The 21311-nt window shown below is 42.0% G+C and overlaps 1 protein-coding gene across 2 annotated transcripts in view; it reads right to left on the bottom strand.

Annotated features, from left to right (window-relative positions):
• GRID2 (glutamate ionotropic receptor delta type subunit 2) overlaps nucleotides 1-15466 on the bottom strand; it is a 669865-nt gene extending 654399 nt beyond the window's left edge. For both annotated transcript variants that reach the window (XM_058838035.1, XM_058838036.1), the window contains exon 1: nucleotides 15341-15466. In XM_058838035.1, the coding sequence (XP_058694018.1) occupies nucleotides 15341-15428 (88 nt within the window). In that variant the 5' untranslated portion in view covers nucleotides 15429-15466. The remainder of the gene's footprint in view (nucleotides 1-15340) is intronic.
• Between the last annotated feature and the right edge of the window lie 5845 nt (nucleotides 15467-21311).

Genomic DNA, 21311 nt, shown 5'->3' with positions numbered 1-21311 from the left:
TAAATATGTTTTGTATACAAATGCATAGTCATTTCATCTCCAAGCTATGGATCTCCATAAATCTAGGTTTTTGCAGCACAGGTACTGGGAAGATAAATGTCATTGCTGGTGTCAAATTCAGTCTGGAGGGAATGGCCCAAGACACGGTGAAGAGAGAACAACTGCTTGACAGAAGTACCTGCCAAGTGGCAGAGAACTTTCTTTTCTGGGCTTCAACCCTTGGCATTTCAGGAGCACAAGAAACTGCTGGCATGCAGGTAAAGCCTTAACCGTCCTCTGGAAGTGGTTTTTGTAGCAGCAAAGTGGAAGCATGAGATGGGATGAGATAATCCTTTCGGGAATGAGATAGGCAGGCAGCTGCATAGACAAAACAGGATAGTCAGGGGGGGCCAGGAGCACATCCAAGCTGTTTTGGTAAGAAGGTAAGGAAAGGAGGAGAACCTTACACCTGCCCAGCTATGAGCTGGTTTAGCTGCCATGAGTGACTCCTCAGCAAACTGTATCAGGATATTCCTGTGTCAACTCACTCTCACTTTTGTTCCATTTAGACCCAAAACACTTTTAGACAGGCTTTTGCCAATCACACTTTTGAAAAGACACTTTTTTATTTATAAATAGAGGTAGATTACTGAGAAGGATTTGTAGTAAGGACGTTTCTGAGCACTTCTAAATTTTTATTTTAAATCTCACAAAACACCCCTCTGCAGTTTTAAAAAGATTTGGATGATTTTAAGGAACAAATATGTGCCTTGCACAGCACTCTACCATTTTTATACTCAATCATGAAGGCAAGAATTCATGAAGACCTGCAACTAAACACCAACCACCTCCTGCCTTGCCCCTTACTCTTCAGTGCTAGAAAAAGTGCTTCCTTCCCTCGCTCCTGGTAAAATCAATCTCATTCTTTGTCAAGATGCTGGGAATGAGAGGGATCAGTAAAAAGATAGCTGCTAGAAATTGCTTTGAGTTCTTTCAAAAATAATGGATTTATGAGAGATTGGTCTCCTTAGCCCTATCACGAGCTGCTTCTTAATAAAGTTCAGTTCCTGCTCATTTTTGCTTTGAATCTATCGGTATTGAAATGGTTTTAAGAGGCAAGATAAACATTTACATACAAGGAGACGAGCAGTGAAAATGATGTGGGAATGCATCTGGCTTCATTCTCAGGCAGGTCACCCTGTGACAGACCCGGCAGAAATTACTCAGCACCCAGTCACAAAAAACAGAGATCCCTTCCAGGGGCAGCTTTATCGACTGACAACTGCAGACTGGCCAGTTCTATTTCATCAGCCCATTATTCACTGTAAATGTGTGAAAAATCCATCTGGTTTTATTTCTCTGTATGCATGAGATATGAAAGGAAACAAAAACCTGTCTAAGCAAAAAGCAAGAGCATGACAAGAGCAATGTTATGGTAAGACCTCATTCTCACAGTTCAAACAGTCTCTGTTCCCTCTGTCTCACACAGATGTTTGCTAACACAATAGAGAGTGCCTCTCTGTACTCCCTCTCTCATATCAGACAAACCAAAATATCAGTCAGTGATAGTACAACACAGTTGCTTGAACTGAGTAACAGACAGCCAAGAAATCTTTCATTCATCCTGGATTTACAGTTACTTGTCTCAAACAAGTAACTTTATGGGTAATCAGCCTGTCTACATGAAAAACAAGGAAAGCAGTGTCAGGCATTTTGGAAGAGGTGAAGATCTTTACACCCAAAATAACAAGTGAAAGATTTGACTCCTCAAACACAGAATCAGTATCAGTTATACTTCTAGCATGGAAAAAAGATAATGCAAAATAATAATGCAGGGTAGAATGGTTTATAATTTAGGAGAATTTGACTTAGCCTGTCTTAGCTACATGGACCACGTGGCCATTGTACCAGTAGGCCTATGGACATGCACACAGCACCCATACCTCAGCAAGAAATGCTGATGAAGATTATTTCAGCTAAAAGCATTTGAGATATGATCAACCTATGTGCAGAGCAAGCTAAGAATAATAACTATAAAATAGTACATGCAAGACTCTGAATAAACAAAACTCAACAAATCTTTTTTAGCAGGGGGAAGAGAAAGACACAAAAAAGCTTCTACTTGGCCATATTTTCCCTTTTCTTCTCACATGGAATGTTTATAAAATGCATCTTTTAATATGGATCTCCAAAATCCTTCCTAAACTAGACAATCCAACAGCTATGTGTAGTCTGTCATTACTAGATTCCTCTTCATACTCCCTTCTTTAAATATCGTCCAAGATTTGGCTGTTTGCTAATAGGAGTAAAGTAGCTTCATTACTGATACAAAAAGCATTCCTAACAGGTACCAGTAAGTTACACTGGCTTTTGGAATAGGTTCAAAACTGGTAAGACCCTCTCTTTACTAGAAGCTGAATTACTTCTGCATATTCAGCTGAGAGAAGTCTAGGGATGGAGATGTTCTGGTTCTGAGAGCATTTCCAGCCACAGATCATACTCTTCAGTGCAGACCAACTTTCACATTGCAGAATGGGCTGAGAGTTCAGGTGGTGTTCAATAGGAGTACTGAACAAAGAACTGCCTTCCAGCACACAAAAGTTATATTATAAGGAATGAAGTTTTTACATATCCATGGGGAGCATACTCCCTCGTTACTTTCCTATGTAAAATGTCTTTGTAGTTACCACTGAATTTTTGCTGTGATGTGAATGAGAAGTGGTTGTAAATAAAAAGGATTCTGCTTCAAAACTGGGGACCAAACTGGAAACAATTAGAAACAGGCACCATTCTAGTTACACACCACAAATACTCTCTTATGTGAGCTGAGAGTGTGACACAAAATCTCTACTAGTTCATGGTCCCTACAAAGAGTTTGCGACTTCCTGAACTAAAATACTAATTTAGAGTTAGACTTTTCTTCATGCCATGACTCCTCTGCTCTTTCTGGGAATTATGGAGATGATAAAATATTACTAATTCTCACTAGCAGATGGTAGTAGCACTTTGTCAGAGCATTATTACACTTAAGTTAACACTTTGGAGTTGTAATGCAATGGCTCCAAGACTTAGTTCTCAAACCCCTCCAAAAAAGTGCTGTTTCAAACCTTTCATCTATGACTGCTGCCATCCACTGGCTTCCATCCATTTTAAGAAGTGGCCTTTGAAATAGCAGTATTAAAAAATGATAAAATACTTTCAAATCTAAAATGGTCAGGGGGAATTTGTGAAATGAACTGCAACAAGAAACCTCTGTTGCATTACTAAAGCAATGCAAGCAAAAAAACACATCTCCATGGCCCCTACTCCTGAACTTCTTTCCAAAAAACCCAAATGCTGTTATTTCTGAGGAGAAGACATTTGTTTACTCATTGCAGATGCCTGTAGGTGAGAGCAAGAGAAGTCGGCACACGCTTGTTCTGAAGGGAGAATTAGCCAGAATGAAGGGATGAGGCCACCGGGGATATTTCCAACAGCTTCCAAAGCTCCAACACCAGCAATTCCAATATTCTATTTGTTACTCCAAGTTTGTGATACAAAATGATGCAAGGAACCTTGTTTATAGAAAGTTATCCCCTCTCACCCTTTCATGTTCTCTATGCAAGTCTGTAAACCTAATATTTTCTGAAAACACTTGTACTCCTTACTTGACACAACACAAAGAGCCAATTAATTCTAGCTTCAGGGACATTTGGCAGTCTCACAAAAAATGGGGGGAAAAATGCATCCCTTTAAAAAGATGCTAAAAAACCTCCAACCCCACAGTACTTTAATGAACATGCTTTTTTTTTTTTTTTTTTTTTAAATAGCTAAATCCTGAGAAGATGATTTCAAGCAACAGCAGTTTCCAAATGCTATCATTATCTACCTCCCCCTGAGGAAGTATTTACCTCGTCCTTCCATACATCATTCCCTGTTATCAGAGATCATTGATATCAAACAGAAAAATATTCTAAAAAACTATTATCCCAATTCTGGATGTGTCTCATTTATGCAAACACAAGCCACTGGCTGTGCCTTTGCTGCCTTGAATAGGGCTTGGACAAGGCTGATGTTGACAGAAAACCAGACCAAATGAGGACATATGCCACAAGACAAGTGTGAAAGGAGATCCACTCACCACTCTGGAGCTTCACTGAAGAAAGGTGTAACTTTTAAAGCAAGCTATGCAGCTATTTGAGGTGAGGAGAATGTTAGCACTCGCCCCCTCATTCCATGAAAGTCACGGCAGGCTTTGCATCCAGAAGCAGGCTGCATTACTTACCCTTTCCTTCCTTCCTAAAATAGGTCAAAAGTCAATGGGGCAGAAGCTGTGGCTGTGTGCATCCCTTCCTCCTACTCACCTGCCACAGAAACTGAGTTTATAAGGAGGCATGGAACAGACCAGCCTATGAAATAAAATGCTAAGATAGTGCCAAGGCACAGGAAGGTACAATACACTCTGAGTTATCCTGGGAGGAGAGGAGTGGAAGATGACACTTCAGTACTCATTGTTTGCATCTGCGTACAATGGTATTAAACTATACAAATGTAAAATGGATCTCACTTCTCTGCCAAGTAACCAGGTACAATTATTGGCTGAAAAAACCCAAAAAACTAAGATCTACCACACAAATCAAATGCTTTATGGTAAAACTATAAAGGCTAGACAGGGAGAAACTATCCTATTTTCTAATCTGTAATTTAGGTTTTTTAAAACTTAATATTATCTTCCAGCTATATTGTTCTCAAAGCACAATTTGCATTATATTATTAAGCTTTTCAGTAATATTTGTGCCATTCCAGTCCCTTCCTCCTCCGGATTTCCCAGCTTTTCTCATATGCTTAGACATACACCTCCCCTACAAGGACTGTCCCTAATATAAAGCCCAGTCTCCAAGCCATATAACATTCCCTGAAGGGCACTGCCCATCACTCATGCTAACCCCTCCAAATGTTTCCTGCACCCCTTCACCACCCAGCCAACTCCCACCACTGCTAAACCCAACCCTCCAATCCCTTTCCAAAGCTCCCACCAAAACATTCCCCACAGAGGTCCTCCTCCCAGAGCAGCTCTGTGGCAGAGAACATGCTTTTTTTTTTTCTTCCCACTGCCTTCAGACATTTTATTTAACATAAGCCCTATACTCTCTGCAACACTCTCGAAATTGGGAGAACTTTTTCAAGTCAATGAGTATTTCTCATGTATCTCCAGGATGCAATCCAATTCCAGAACAGGAAAGCTACTTTGAGGAGTTGGAAAATAATTTCTCTAGATAGTTTCAGTAATATCTCCACAGCAATACAAAAACTTCACAAGACTACCAAAGGAGGCTGAAGGGACTTTCAGAATCACTGAGTATATTTAAATATCTCTTTTAAACAAAGTAGGGAATTTTGCAACATATATTGTTCCACTTTCCAAAAAAGAGGTGTTTTCTTCCTGCCTAGTCTTCCAAAACTGTACTATGAAATGTTTGTCTAAGTGAGACAGACAGTGGGAGTGGGAATGTGCATAATCATGCATTACTTCCTGTAACAGGCAAACCCAGAGAGTAACATGGTGGCAGCGGATGAGGTAACGATTGCTTCTATTTGGCCAATTTAATCAATGTTACTGGCAATAACATATTGCAGGTAATAATTATAAACACATTGCTGCCCTTCATCTCTTGTCAGCTCTTTCACCTCACAGTGCCAGATCAGGAACTTTTGCTATCAGCCGTGCAGCATCTGCCTGGACAGGTCATCCCTGCAGACATTTCTACCTGCTTTCATCCCTTTGTACCCAAAGTGATTATTCACAAACAAGAATGAGTGAATCTGCCTCTCAAAAGATGCACGAGTCTCCAGGTGTACCAAATGAGTTGCAGAGAGATCCAAACCCTTTCTTTCACTTCAAGTCTCCTGACAGCAAACTTCTTGTTTCATATTTGTACAGCTTCCAGCACAGTGGGGTGCCATTTCACGACTTGTATTCACGTTATGACTTCCTGCCTGCAAGCAAAAGCCTCCCAAAACTTCATGGTGTTACTTAGGGTGGAAACTAATGCCATCCCAAATTACAGAAAAAAACAGTCAAATATTTTCAATAAGAACAGTCTTTCTGATTACTGAAAAAGTGTGTATTTATATATACATATATACACACATATATATATATACATATATATACATACATACATATATATATATACACACACATATATATATATATACACATATATATACATATATATACATATATATACATATATATATACACACACACTAATACAACCTGTATCAACCTGTAGCATGGAGCTAGAATACCTCCAGAATAGTAAATTTTTAAAGATGTTTATAGCAAATACATTAGTATTATTAGTATATACTTCAATATTGTTTCAGCCTATTTATTCACAAAGAGGAAAGCTGATTGAAAACTTTAGTTTAAGAATTTCAACCAACTTTTCAAGGTGTATTTGTCAAGTAAGTGGAATTCCAGAGAAATTTCCAGAGAAAAAACAGTTTTATCCAAATAACAGATATTTGTGTTATGGTGTGTTTAACTTTTCACTTCCTGAACATTAAAAGCAGATATTTAAGAGCATAGAACACAGTGATCATCACAACTTCTTGTCATGAGACTGGAATATGAGAAAGAAACTAACAGAAACACTGAAAGGGAGAAATTCATGTATTTTAACATGTAAATGTATTTAACATGACCTAAAATAGCCACCACTTTCACTTGCCTTTAACGCACAGTCCACACTGGCCACACACTGCCACTACTCTACAGTGGCTTCACTGAGCAAGAACTGTGTCCTTTCTACTGTCCTCTTCCCTTTGAGAACCCTCTAGTACATGAAATGGTTTTAAAATATTTCTCAAATGTTTAAGCTGAACACCATAACGATTGCAAGAAGGCAAAGGATAAACAGAAAGAAACATCCTTGCTTAATAACGTCTGGTCTGGAGATACCCGCACTGTGTGCTTTCAGCCCAGCCAGACAAGTTTTACTACGGATTGTAATGAGTGAGATAACTGCAGCAGTGCCTTGGCATCTGAGAAATACAACTGACATCTCCAAAACATCCCAAAGGCTCAGGACCCTGAGCTTGACTGAGATGAGTTCCTGCATGCTTTAAAACCAAAGCAAGTCTGGCAACAGGTTTGGGTCCCAAGAACAGGTCTGGAGTTGGCATCCCAAGGCAGGGAAGCCTGCCCTGTGCAAAGTTTCATTTCCCTATTTAAAAATGGGTTTGCAAAATTTATATATATCTGTGTACATTAAAATTAGGCACAGCAAATCCAGTCTGGCATTCAGGTCTGCTGTTCTACCACCCTCTACTCTCTCCAGAGCTCTCATTCGGAGCTCCTTTCCACAGCACTGGAGTGGTGCTATTTGATTTTGATTTATCACAAGTGAATTATTATAATGAAATCACCCAACTCGATTTAAGCCTCTCAGAAAGATATGGTTGGACTAACAAAAAATTGCTCTGCAAAACAAGCAATTATTGTTAGGTTCACTGGATATTGGCCTTAGCCATCCAACTGATTACAGAAAGTTAATGTTTTAAAAAGCAATGAAAAAATAAAGTATTAAATCCTTTAAATCTGCATGAAAGGTTCCAAGAGGAATTTTACAGTTATTTTCACTGCATATTTTATTAGATATGTGATATTTTATTCATGGATAAAGCAAATATAACAATTAAGAATAATTAGCATTTCAGCACAGAGTGTTATCTAATACATTAAAATACACATATAACTCCTCATTTAAATTCTGTATCTTCACATTTTTCCCCTTTCTGGTTCAGGACTTTTCCACTGAGCATAGCATTTACAGGAACATTATACAGCTCCCAAAGAAATAGAAACAGACAGAACTAGTGTCTTTTGCCTTTGATATCTTATTTTCTTCCCCTCCTTGCATTTTTACTCATTTTCTTTTTCAATTTCCTTCTGAGTATAGAGCTTGTCAGATAACCCAGCACAACTTTCAAGAAACTTTTTCCCTTTCATCTTTTCTTTTCTAGCCTACTCCCCCATCATTCCACAACTAATGTGTATAACGGAAATCTACTTTAAATCTAACTCTGCTCTTACAAATCCATCAGTTTACAGTTGACTAAAACGAGAGTAATTGTCTCTGTACCACCTCTTCCACCATAACTTTAATGCTACCCAGAAATGCTGCAGTTACTCTATTATCCTTTTTCATTAAGTAAATGTCACTTTTTATGAGGGCTTTTTCTTTTCTCTTTTATTTTTTTTTCTTTTTTTTTTTTTTTTTTAATTTAATGCAGCACTTACAGCTCTTGCACTGTCCCTTCCTTAAGCTTTTGTGGTGAGTCCCAGACCTAAGCAGGAAGAAGTCTCTCCAGCTGAAGTGCACTCTGCGGTACAATACAGAACACAAAATACCTCCTCTGAATTAAGTATGTTACCTCTGAAACTAGGACATAAATTCTGAACCTTACAAAATTACAGCAGTGCACAACATCAAACGCGCTCCCTCGCCAGATTTCAGAACTGTCATCCAAACACCATTTCATCTACTAACCTTCAATTTCAGCCTGTGTCTCCCCGTTAGAGAGGTCACTTATGACTCTCCAAGTCACATGAGCCTTTATTAATTATAGTGGTTGCAGACACCCAAGAATCTTTCCCTTACTCCATCAGCTCTCACAACTGCTTGGCCAACAACAACCAGAAACCAAAGCCTGACACTTGTATAGAAGAATAGCAGAGGAAACTGCCCTGATGGTCCTCCTGGGAAATTCAGAAAGATACAGCAAGAAAGACACCTTTTCCTCACTCACTGCTCCTCTAAATGCTTCCATTTCAGTCTAGATGTGTAAATTACTGTGACAAGAATACACAATTATATTCTGCCTCTGTAGTGGATGACAACAGCACTTCCTCCTCTCCACATGCTGATTCAAATGCACAAGCCAGCTAAAAGCTGTGCCCAGAAGGCTTTTCCCAGGCCTTCCTTGCGTGGTGTTGAGGATGGATTAACTAGCGCTCCACCAAACTTTCCCAACATGCATTTAGCACACATTCCACGCCACATGTCACACTGCACCCCCTCAGAACTGCACCTTTGCCAGTTCAGGCTGCTAGCCCAGATGAGTGAGGAAGCCACGGCCAACACTACTGTGAAAAAGGCCAAACAGCTCATTTTGGTAACTACTGCAAGCAACAGGACAGCAACTACCTCCTCATGGGCACAGTACATGGTGCAGGAAGATAACATAACACCACAGAGGGAGAGGAAATGCATCTGTGTGCAGGAAGCCCTGTAGGAAGCCAGTTGCTACACCACAATCCTGGGGTGCAAAACAGCTCAAAGAAACATGAGCTGTCATGAGCAGCTCCCAGCCACTCTGGCAGAGTGCCAGCAACCTGCCTGCTGTGCTTTACTCTTGGTCTGTGAGAGTCATACTTGTCTCTGGCACTTCAGGTAGCACAAACTGCATCTGGGGCTCTCAGAGATGGGTGTGAGCACAAGCAGAGCCAGGAACTGGACTGTAAAGTCTATAGGATGCACAGGTGTGGAGCTGTCCAAGTTTTGACACACAAGCCAAGCCTGAACGTGAAATCAAGGTTTTCTTCAAAATTTCACCAGCTTAGGTAATAGCTGACTTCTTCTGGAATTCAAATCTAACTAAAAAAACCAAAAAAAAGCCAAAAAAAAAAGTGGCAACTTGATTTGCAGATGCAGAAAGGTATCTGGATTTGCCTCATAACTAATGCATCACCTGAAATCAATCTTTGGCACATACCATCATGTATCATAATACATGTGCAAAACATGTTTTCAAAGTTTGATCATTTTCTCATAACTGCTCAAAATATTAGAATACTATTTCCTTTTCTTATTGGTCACTTGTAAGCCCAAACATCAGTGGCAATTATCTATGCCTATTAAGATTTAAACACAGAAGATATAAAAAAAAATATGTTTGAAGAGTGTGTAGATTTAAAGAGCATTACCATGTTGTCATCTATAACCCAGGTAATTAAGAAAATTAATTAGGAACTGATAGTCAAATAAACTACTCTTTCACATAAACTTTTTTTAAAACCATCTTTTACCATGATGAAAAAAAATCAAGCAGTGGAGTAGCAGTAACAAAGAGTGAAAATACAAACCTCAACTCAAAAGGTAAAAGCCTCCAATAAATTTCAGCCAAAACCAGGCTGTCATGGCAGATTATAGATAGCTATATATCAAATGGAAGAAAATGATGTAAGTTCAAGTCTATATCTAGGGAGTAACCTAATGGATTACAGAAGTCATCTCTTGCCAATACCACTTGCTTTACAGGGCCAGGGAGTGGAAGAGAACCATACTTAATGCCTTTGTTCATTAAGTTAAATGAACCTTAGTTGGTAGGTTTATGTAGTCACAGTCTTGAAAGATTTTTCTCCAGTGTGCTTTTTCAAAGATGGCATTGTGAGGATAAAGGCTCAGTGCATCCATAAGTAGTCATGTAAAAGCACAGAGCAGCAGCAGTGATTGCCATGTCAGACATTTGTTAGGGCACCACTTGAAAACGCATGGTTGATTTTTTTTTACTCTGCCTTTATCAAGGACAAAGAACTTGATATAACACTAAGAGTTATTTAAGAACATGAAAAGGAGCTGCCTGCAGCGGTCAGCAATCCACAGGCTCGGCTTAAAATCTTCTGAAGTCAACTAAGCAACTCACCTGGATTATGAAAGACTCTGGATCAGGCCCTGATGACAACTAAGAAACACTCCAGAAAGCAGTGACACCTAATGGCAAACATGCCTTTGGATGATGGCAAACCCTAATTTATAGCATGCAAAGTCATCCCTCTTTATCTACAGAATAACTAAAACACATCACAGGGACCAAAGCACTGCCACAAATCTAAGCACCTGGGAAAGTGTTTCAGAAATAAGGCACACAGAAGCAGAGAGGTTGTCAGGCAGGCCGAGCCCTTTAAGTAGAACATAGTAAACTAACAGAACCTCCTGGCTGCACAGCCCCAGCACACTGGGGTCCAGGTCCTCACTCACAGGTGTCTTTAAAATCAGCAAGTAACCTTCTCACATCCTAGAGCAGGGACAACAGGGACCTGTGTGCTCCCCTGCAGACACTACAGGCACACAGAGATTTATTTGGTTTTAATCTGTTTTGCTTGCTTGTCCTGTGCTTTACAAATGTATGTGAGAGTACTGTAATGAACGGTTAGTGGCAGACACTACATACCTCCTAATGAGGCTTCACCAATAGCACAGCAAATTAAATTCCTATTACCGAGTCACAACACAACCCAAGCTGCACTGTAGCACATCAGCTTACGAGGAGAAACGTGGACAGGCATACCACCAAGCAACAAGAACCCCTTTCCTTTACAGAAAAAAAATTACATTTTAGTCACCACCAACATCAAGGGAAGAAACAAGCAATAGACCCCATGCTGGAATTGCCTTGATATTATTAGCCATGGATGGTACAGAAGAGCTTAAAGGTGTAAGCCAAAATGCTGGGAACTTGTCCAGCAACAGGAATGCAGAAGTCCTGGCCTACAAAGCCTAAAAGATGTGAGGAGTAAGGTAAGGGCAGAACTGATTTTCTCTCTCAGAAAGAAAAAATGGTATCTATAAATATATTAAAAAGAGATGTATAATTATATGTGGAAGCATATGTAATATGTAACTGTATCTTGTATATATTTATGAAATTTCCATTAAAAATAAAAATGCCAAGGGCAATACACAGCTGACTGTATATGACTGAAGTTACTGATAAACATAAAAACCAACTTGATGTAATCAGGGAGGCTGGACTAGATTAATTAGCCTTCAAACAATACTGTAGAGTATTTTTTCAGCAAAACTTTTGTACCACACCCTCTGCCTGCTGCCCTAGGGGATTTTGCAGTACCTAATACACATATATCTGCCTATATGTTTCTATAGGCACAATAGGAAATCCATAAGCATGTACAGGTGTATCAAGGGAAAATAATGAGCACAAAGTACAAAATATAAAGGCAAGAGACTACCAGTAGTGGAAGATACAAAGCATACGCAAATTGTGCGGTTGACAAGGAGTGCCACCTAATCCCTGCTTAATTAAAACACTGTTCTAAACTCCTGTTTAGGGAGTGAGGAGTGTGGGACGACTGATGTATGAAGGAAATATCAGGCAGCGTGGCTAATCTCAAAGACTTGGGAGCTTTCGAGCTACATAAATCAGAGCGACTTTTTGAATAGCCTCATAAAACACAGAATCATTACCATTCCACTCACGACTTTCAGATTCTTCCTACAGCATACAGATCATTAGGAAACTTCTAAGCAATCAAGTAATGTGGGACTGATGAAATTACTCAATCAATGCATGGGCTGAGAGAAGCAGCATAATACAGGATTGCACAGTTTTGACATGGTAACCCTGCCCCTTTCTTTTTTATATAAGGGTAAGGAAAATTATAGTGGAGTCGATTCATTTCACCATTTTCACAAGAGTGCTTAATGTAGTCTTTCTGAACTGCCAGTTCCTATTTATAATAGCAGGGCAGCAGAAACGTGCAGACTATAAGCAGCTCTACCGATGTTTAAAATATGATACAGGAAAACCTTTCTTTGTAAATGTGCACGTTTACACATACACAGACCTTCTCTAGAGATCAAAAGCAGAATCGGTACACAGAAGACAGGAATATGAAAAGGCATTATCATAGATAGATACCAGTCACTGTATCCCTCCCACTGACATCACCAAGTCGTTAATGTCTACTCACTTAATTGTAACATTTTTCTGGCATTGTCTAAGAGATTAATGATAAAATACTTTGAGACAGAAAGCATCCTTTGACAGGAAACACGTAAAATAAAATGCAGGCAAGCAAGAGAGTTTGTGCATTATATTAAAAAAGTATGTACTGTTAGGAAAAAGGTATGTACAGGTAACATGTTATTTCTTATGACCATCTGCCCCTCTCAAACAAGGGAAAATATTTTCCATTTGAATATGTTAACACTGCAGAACAAAAAAAAAGATAATGCATTTATTCTATCTGTTGCCTAAGGCATCAGTACTACCTCTGGTAGTATTTCTTTTCCCCTGAACTGAGCATTTTGGTTTTTTCTTTGGCTTTGTGAGTTCTTCTGTAGTTAATTTCTTCATAGAGTACTCTGCTACTGCTTTTGCTCACTCATTTAAATAAATACAGTTTATTACTTATGTCTAAATATTTAATGCATTAATTTATTTAATACAAGTGGAAGAAAGCAAAAGGGGATCAGAGGAGCAGGTCACAAAACACAGTGGTGTTACTTGGGGCCAAATTTTCATCTGTGAGCTGTGCAAGTTGGAATATTTAGTTGTGTACTTGTTTACAGTTAAAACAGTTCTGATTTCAGGTAATTTATTTTCAGAGTATTCATTTTAGTAGATCTGAAGCTCTGTGTAACAGTTATATAGTTTGCCATTTTCATGGCAGCAAAAACCAGTCTAAAAAAAGACCTAATCCCCTTGTCCAGTGTGTTAATTGTCTCTCATGACAAATTGTGTGAGAAGCAACTGCTTTGGTTCTGCTAGTTTGGCTTGTTTTTTGTTTTGGTTTTCTTCTTTCAATAAGGATTTCTAATCAGTAACAGCATTATTTAAAAAAAAAAAATAAAAAAATAAAGAGTTAAAATGTGTTGCATTTATCATATAAAACAAGTAAACCAAACAAATGTTCATTAACACGAGGGGAGAAAAGCTATCGTCTCCCCTGATGGTAGAGCAAAGGCACACAGCTTGCCCAGCAGCGCTGCTTTAGCCAGGAGGCTGGGCGACAGTGGATCGCAAAGAAACTCTTCAAATGCTACACAGTCAAAATTTCCCCCCAAATCCTAGGATGTGATCGTTTGTTACAAGCTCTTAAGAAAGAAACTCTAAGACGTAACTGTCTCCTAGTGTCGCTTTAACAGTCTGCAACTGGGAAGAATTTAAAAAGTCCTTCTCCCTTTAAAAGGAGGGCACAGAGCGCTACCTCCCCTGTGCAATATTTGCTGCTCCAGTCGCGCACAGCCAAAAGGACTGACCCCTGTAAAGTTGCGGTACCTAAGGGGAGCGCTGGTCCGGCCTCGGGGACAGCTACACGAAGGGCTGGCGCACCGCTGCCCCAGTACGGGTCCTGCAGGAAAGCTCCTGACGGCCGGGCTTTCCAAACGCTCTCCCCGCTTCCCCTTTCACACAAACCCGCTACGGATCCCCACCGCAAGCACCGGCAGACATATTTATATAGCCAACCCCGGGGAGAGCGGCAGCAGCCCCACAGCCGGGGCCGGCACCGCCCCAGGAACCTCCCCAAAACCCCGGCGGGACCCTGCCCCGAAATGCACCTTCCCCGGGGCAGCGCGGCGCCGGCCGCCCGCCCCCGCTCCGCCTGCGTGCGGTGCCTGCAGATGGGCGAGCGGCCGCGGGGGAAGCGCCCTCCTCTCCTCATCTCCCCATCTCCGCTCCTCTCCCTCCCCGCGCATCCCCGGCCGGCGCAGGGGGGGGCACCCGCTCTCGCCAGTCGCGGGAACCGAGCGCCGCTCGCAGCGGGGATCGGCGCTTCCCGGGGCTGCGCCCGCCGAGAGGGAGGAGGGAGGGCTGCCGATGGCTCGGGATAACGGGGAGCGAGGGGCGGCGGGGAGCGCGGGCAGCGCCGTGCACCGGCATCACCCGAGCTGCCCCCTGTCCCCGCGGCGGAGGGGAGGCCGCTGCCCTTCCCGGGAGCCGCGGCTCCGGGAGGCGCACACGGGGCCGGAGGGTGGCGGCCGGGAAGCGGGTGCTGGCCGGCCGGAGCCCCCCGCCCCCGCCCTGCCCGCCCGCGGCAGGGGAAGCGCTCACGTTGCCAAACCACCTGTTCCGCCGCGGGAGAGGAAGGCGGGATGGGGGGTGTGAAGGGAGGAAAAGTCTGGGGGGTGGGGGCTTTGCGTGGCTGTCACCGGGGTGTGAGGAACACGGGGAAGCGTGGGGTGTCCCCCCGGCCGAGGGCGAGCCGGGGCAGGCGGAAGGCAGGCTGGAGCTGAGGGGCGGCGGGGACGAACCGGGGAAGTGCCCGAGCCCTGGGCCCCCCCATCAGCAGCCCCATCAAAACCTCAAGGTCTAAAGCACGCACACACCCCGCCGCCAAGAAACCTTTACACAGCGCGGCAGGGGAAAAACAGGACGCCTGAGGTCCTGGTGGAAAGCAATTATAAGAGGGGACTAAACAACAACAAAAAAAAAAACCCACAAGCGAGCAAGCGATAAAAGCGAGTGGGGGCTGCGGGGGGGAGGGGGGAAAGCCTTCCAAGAGAGGGAAGGTTGCAAAGGAGAGCTGGAAAAGTGTCCAGCAGTACCAGCAGGCGCAGCACCCCCTTACCGATATGAATGATTGAATCTGCAATCGCCGCTTTCCAGGTTCGAGTCCAACAGACGGACACGACCAGGATGAGGGAGAAAACTTCCATCTCCTCCGGAGGTCCAGGCTTTATAACAACAGATCTGTTCGCCAAACGGTGCGGCCGCGGAGGACGGTGCAGCGCAGGAAGCCCAAGAGTTTGAGGTGCAGCCGGAGTAGCGTGTAAATCCCGATGGCTGGCGCAGAGCCGCGGCTGGTCAGGGAGCGAGCCCGGGGCTCCGAGCGCTTCTCTCCTCGGCGAAACCCCGCTTCACTTCGCGGGGCTCCTGGGCAGCACCAGAATTGCTGGGAGCGCCGGCAGCAAATCCATCCAGCCCGGGCGCCGCCGCGGGCAGCAGACGCCTCTGCTGGTCAGACAATCCCCATCCTTCCGCCGGGTCCAGGGATCCGCTCGGTCCCGCTGCCGCACAGCAACTTCCAAGCCACACCACGCACACGCTCACACACACAGCCACACACGCACACACACGAGCAGACACGCACACGCGAGCAGACACGCACAAACCCTCTTGGCCAGAGAAGCCTCGGGAGCCCGCAGCAAATAGCTCGCCTTCAGCGAGGTGGGAGGAGCGGGCGACCGAGGGAGCAGGCGATCCCGCTCCCAGCAGCCAGATTCCTGCAGGAAAAGCCCCCCCGGAGGCCAAAAAACAAAGTGAACTTCAAGGTAATGCAGATAGTAATGCAGAGATTTCCCCCCACCCTTCGCTTAGAAAAATCGCTTCCCACAACTGGAGGAAAAAAAAAAATAAATCTGCCAATGGAGCCCAGCGTGCTGTCTCTGTCGCGCAAGGTGGTGGTTGGACAGGGCAGAAGCGAGAGGAGGAGTACCCGGAGCGAGGCAGAGGAAGGCAGATGATGGTCTGCAGGTTGCTTTTGGAGCTTGCTTTGCTGGTGGGATGCAGAGAGAGCTGGCAGCTCCAGCACCAGCCAGCACGTTGCCTAGAAATGGATCACCTAGGAGAAGGAAAGAGAGCGAGAGATAAGTGCTATCAGCCAGAGAGGGAGAAACAGAGAGAGCGAGCGAGTGAGAGCGCTTCTCTCTAATAACCACCTCCTCCCCCTATCTGCAATACAAGGGAGAAACAATATAGAGCCCTGTCTCCCTTGAAATCTTCAACTGGGACTAAGGAACAGACATAGGCAAGAGTGCATACAGCCTAAAAATACATTGGGGGAGGGGGGAGAGAAATGCTTTTTGAAGTGTTATGCTCAGTTTAAAATAATTTTTAAAAAAACTAACCCATCCCATTTATTTAACCTTGCAACACCACTGTGGGGATCAAGCTCAAAGCTAGACGGGTTTCTCAGTCTTTGACAACTGAGTCAGGGACGGAACTTGAAGGGGAAAAGGGAAAAAAAAAAATCAGGGACACCTGGCCTCTAGGGAAAAATGAAGACCTAAAAATCTATTAATATTACTTTAATTATCTGTGTTCTTGATGGAATTTGCACAGCTCTTTAAAGCAATGAATTAGATTTTTTCTTCCTCTCTCTTTAGGTGATGGAGAAATTTCTATGGGAAACATTTAGAGCACACTTTTCATGCTCAGGGTTCTATGAATTCATTAACCAATTAATCCTCAGACTTCTCGTGCTGTAGTTAAATACATTATCCCCATTACACAGACAGAGAATTGTACAGAGAGGTTAAGTATTTTCCTATAAAACAGTCTAAATCCCCACTTTTTGTCTTAATACACTTTCTTCTGACTTTGATTTTTCTAGTCCCACTAGAGACAGGAAGTAGGAATCAAATAATTTGTCATATCATAGTAGTTATATCCTAAATTCACACGAGCCAGCAGTCAACAAACGAGAGGTTGATCAACCAATTTTCTTCAGAAGGAGCCTCTTTTGAAGGCATCTTCTTAGTTATAAAACTTCTAAGTTCATCATACCCAACTTCTATATTTCTCCTCTTTTTCCTCACTTGCATATGTCTTCTTTCAGCTGTGGGACTGGTTGGCAAAAACAGCGGTATGCCTATAAAATTTTAGGATTTAGTTCAAGAGGGAGAAATAGAAATAAGCTTTTCAAGAAAAGCTCAACTAAACCAATGGCAAGATAATTGACTCTACTAAAAGAAAAACAAAAACAAGCTGAACAAAAGTAGCCAACACCACCAAGAAATAGAAGCAGCAGCAATTTCGACTTTTGTCCACCTTGGCAGGTGAGAACTTCTCTATAAATGCTAGCACTCAAAATGCTTCAAGCCCAGTCCAGAGCACAAGTCAGGGGTTGTCTTTTCACAGGCTAGAATGGACTCACTCTCTAATAAGAGCTGAAACAAATGACAGCTAGAATTGCTTTAGAGACAAAAAAGAAAATGTGTAAAGAGAACAATAGATGGGCAGTGTGAAGCTAAAGTTTCACAAATTATGTCACTCGCATGCTGCATTTGTCCCTATCCTCTATACACGTCACAGATCTGTTATCAACAAGGGCAAACAGTAAAAAGAGTGTTTTTTTCCCTACAAATGACAATTTATGCACAGTATCAGTGAATGTAATGGGCATTAATTTTACAAGTAATAAATTCTAATTCATCTGAGAAACTTTTGGAGCTGCTTGAGTCATTATTACTTTTTCACAAAAGAACAGAGTTCACAAGAAATGTTAATTCACTTCTTTGGGGGGCATGTCAGAGCAGGACTCTTTAATAATGTACAATGCACAGCAGGCAGAATACGAAATGTAATGGAAACCTTCGGAAAATTATAACTTTTTAATCCTCAGTTTAGATATTACTAAGAATTTTGAGGCCTTATCTAGAAGCCAGATATCCTTACTGACCCTTTAAAGCATCTAGTGCCTTGAACTGGCCACATGAAATGGAATTTTTTTGCAAAAGTCTGTAGACACATATAAAAGAATACAAGAGTTGTATTCAAGAGACAGCCAAGACTTTGTAGCTCACAAATACCCTCTAACCAATAAAAAAAAAGAATTTTGAGTGGAGTTTGGAATAATTCCAGTGGTAAAGAACACCATGTGAAAATTTCAAAGAGACTGAGGTAAATTTAAAAAATAAATTCAAATTAAATTATTTTAGATAATGTTGACTTAATATACATCCACCACAGAGATAAAGTAATTTTCACTTCCATTCTCTTTAATAATCATTAAAATCAAGAACTGATGTCACCCATTTAAACACAGTGAAAAAAATCTTATGCTATGTGGTTAGCTCAAGGTATCATAAAAATATTGAAAAAGAATAGCTGTCTTTTCTATTCAGATACAAAATATTTGCCAAAGGTTAAAGCTAGGGGAAAGAAAGAAATAAATAAAGAATTTCAGAACCAAGGAGTTACCAACACTCTGAAAGTATCCTAAAAATTAGTGGGCATATCCAGGCCCTTAAAAAGCCACAAGCACCATTCTCAGGGCTTCAGCGACAGCGGCCTCGGGCACTGTGGAAGATGAAGTCCCTCAGGTTTCAGCCATGCCACTCTTCCTCCACTACAGCTTCCGTCCCAAACACCCTCAGTTCTACCAGCCTCACTCCAGCTCCACGGCTGGCCTCGGTGGGGGAAGCAGCAGCAGCAGCCAGCCCTGGTTTCTAACCCTGGGGAGCAGCTGGCTTCTCCCCAGCAGCCTGGCTCCAGGGAGGTTAGTGGTTGATGTACCTTGTTTCCACTGATCAGCTATTACAGAGCTGCACATTAATGCAGTCCCTGGAGGAGCAGCAAAGAGAGGATGTTCTTTGAAAACAGAGGCAGTGGGGGGAAAATACGTCTGTCTAAAGTTTATTGCCTCACACCCACACATAACACAATGTTACCTCAACCACGTCAGCCTAGGACCTGAGCTTCTCTCTACAGAGGAGAGCTAAAACCAAAATTTCACCTGCTTTTTAGCCATCTAAACCCTTAATTTTAGTAATATAATGCCCCTTTCCTATCTCTTTGGCCATACAAGCAGCTCTGACCATGCAGAGGTCAACTTTTAATTTGTTTAGTTCTGAGTTCTTCAGGTATTTGAAGAAATACAGATAGTGATAAGACAGGCACACTTACAACCTTCAATTCTAGGAGATAAACAGATCAGCTAAGCCTTATAATTACAGTTCTAGGTTCCATAGGAAGTATTCTTTTTCTCACACATGAACATTGAACACGTCTTTTGCACATTAAAATTTGCTGTTTTCTGTTCAAGTGTATTGCCTAAACTTAAAAAAAAAAGTTTAATGAGATGAAATCAAGTTACACAGTGGGTTAGTCTACCAGCCTGTTTGCTCCAACACCTTTTTCCGTGAAGGCCCATAAGTTATTAATTCAGAGAAAAAACAACAAACCAAGTAGTATGCGCCCATCTGACTGTTCTGCACTGTTCAGAGTGGGAAAGGGAATAGGAGAAATTCTTTCCTGTCCCTACTAAGCCATCACCCCCTGTCAGTTAACATTTTCACCTTAGCTTGCATAAAATGAGTCTTAAGAGACACAGAGTTAAGCTAAAAGCTAAATAAAACAGGAAAAAAAAACAAAACAACAACCCAGCAGCATTAAACTTGGTGACCTTCTGTGAATTCCAGCAGTGTCAACTGGTCATGAGAAATAACATCTCTTTTGCTTACTGCTTATTGGTTCCACTGTCTTTCATAAAATAGTCCAATATTATTGCAATAAGAGGTGGGATTAAAAAGAACAGATCATCTGTGGCAGCAGATGACCATTAAACACAAATTCACAACAGTCACATCCAAACTGTTATTGCTGCCATCTAAGTATGAGAAAAAGGCCTGAAAAAGGTCCACTGACTGTTGTTAAGACTGGTTTCTACTTATGGAATTTCAATAAAATTTGTTGTCATTTACACTGTATTTGCTGCTTCTTCTTTGAAGTCTTTGTGGGTCATTTTTTAAATGAACACTCCTGATGAAAAAATTAACAGTAATTCTGCCAATCTCCACATTTCTTTGATGGCTTTTTGTCTCTCTTCAGATGATACTGGAGGTTCAGATTTGTCACCAAATAGTAACATCATAGATGTAATTCAGAACCCTGTAACATCTTCAATGCTACAACTCTAGGAAGATAACAAGCAGAGTGAGCAACCAGATCAGCACAGGCAGCTCCCTGTAGAGAGCCATTTCAATGGGCACAGGATCTCCCCATAAGGACACCATGCCCAGATCATATGCTAACTTAAATGAGGCAATAAAAGAAGTTATTCTTATTAATTCTCTCTTTATAGTTATTATGATGTAGGCTCTGAGAAGATCTACCTAAATTTAAAACTTGGTATACTCAAGGCTGGACAGATAAATAGTTCATGACTGTAAAACAACCGACCATGGTGCTCCAACCCCAACTAATTTATGCTGGGCAACATGTTCCATTTGACAATAGCATTTCAACCTAAATAACACCGTTCCCCCCCCCAGTTTTTTAAAACACAAACTGACAAACATCCCTCATTTTGCAGTGCTGTATTTTTAAAAAATACTTGCATTCTTAAAGTGCTGATAAAAAGCATCTGACTGACAGACCTACCAAGAGACCATGTGCCACAAGCAAATGTTGCTGTGCCACAGAGCTGGTGTCCAGACTGTCAGGGAGCGCTGCTCACTCCAAGAGATTACTTGAGCTGACACATCCACTCGGTCTTTGCTTTACCTGGCATAGCTTCAAACAAAAAGTCATCTGGGAGGGCTTTAGTTAAGTGGACATCTGTCCATTAGGAAATAGACTTGCCTCGGTGACCACCAAATAACCTTTAAATCAAAGCTTTCCCCTACTGCAAACTTTTAGGCTGTTCTCTGTATTATATGAGAGGTCCAGGTTAATAGGACCATTCCAATTCTAAGCAGTGGCCCAGACATTGACTCCATCTGTCCCGTCACACTTGGAGTGAAGCACACACTCTTGGGCCTCTGTCATCCCTCCTGAATAAAGGGGATAATCTTGCCTTTACTTAATGGAATAGTTTG

The sequence above is a fragment of the Poecile atricapillus genome, chromosome 4, assembly GCF_030490865.1.
Source record: "Poecile atricapillus isolate bPoeAtr1 chromosome 4, bPoeAtr1.hap1, whole genome shotgun sequence".
NCBI classification, from domain to species: domain Eukaryota; kingdom Metazoa; phylum Chordata; class Aves; order Passeriformes; family Paridae; genus Poecile; species Poecile atricapillus.
This window is presented reverse-complemented; position numbering and strand designations above follow the sequence as displayed.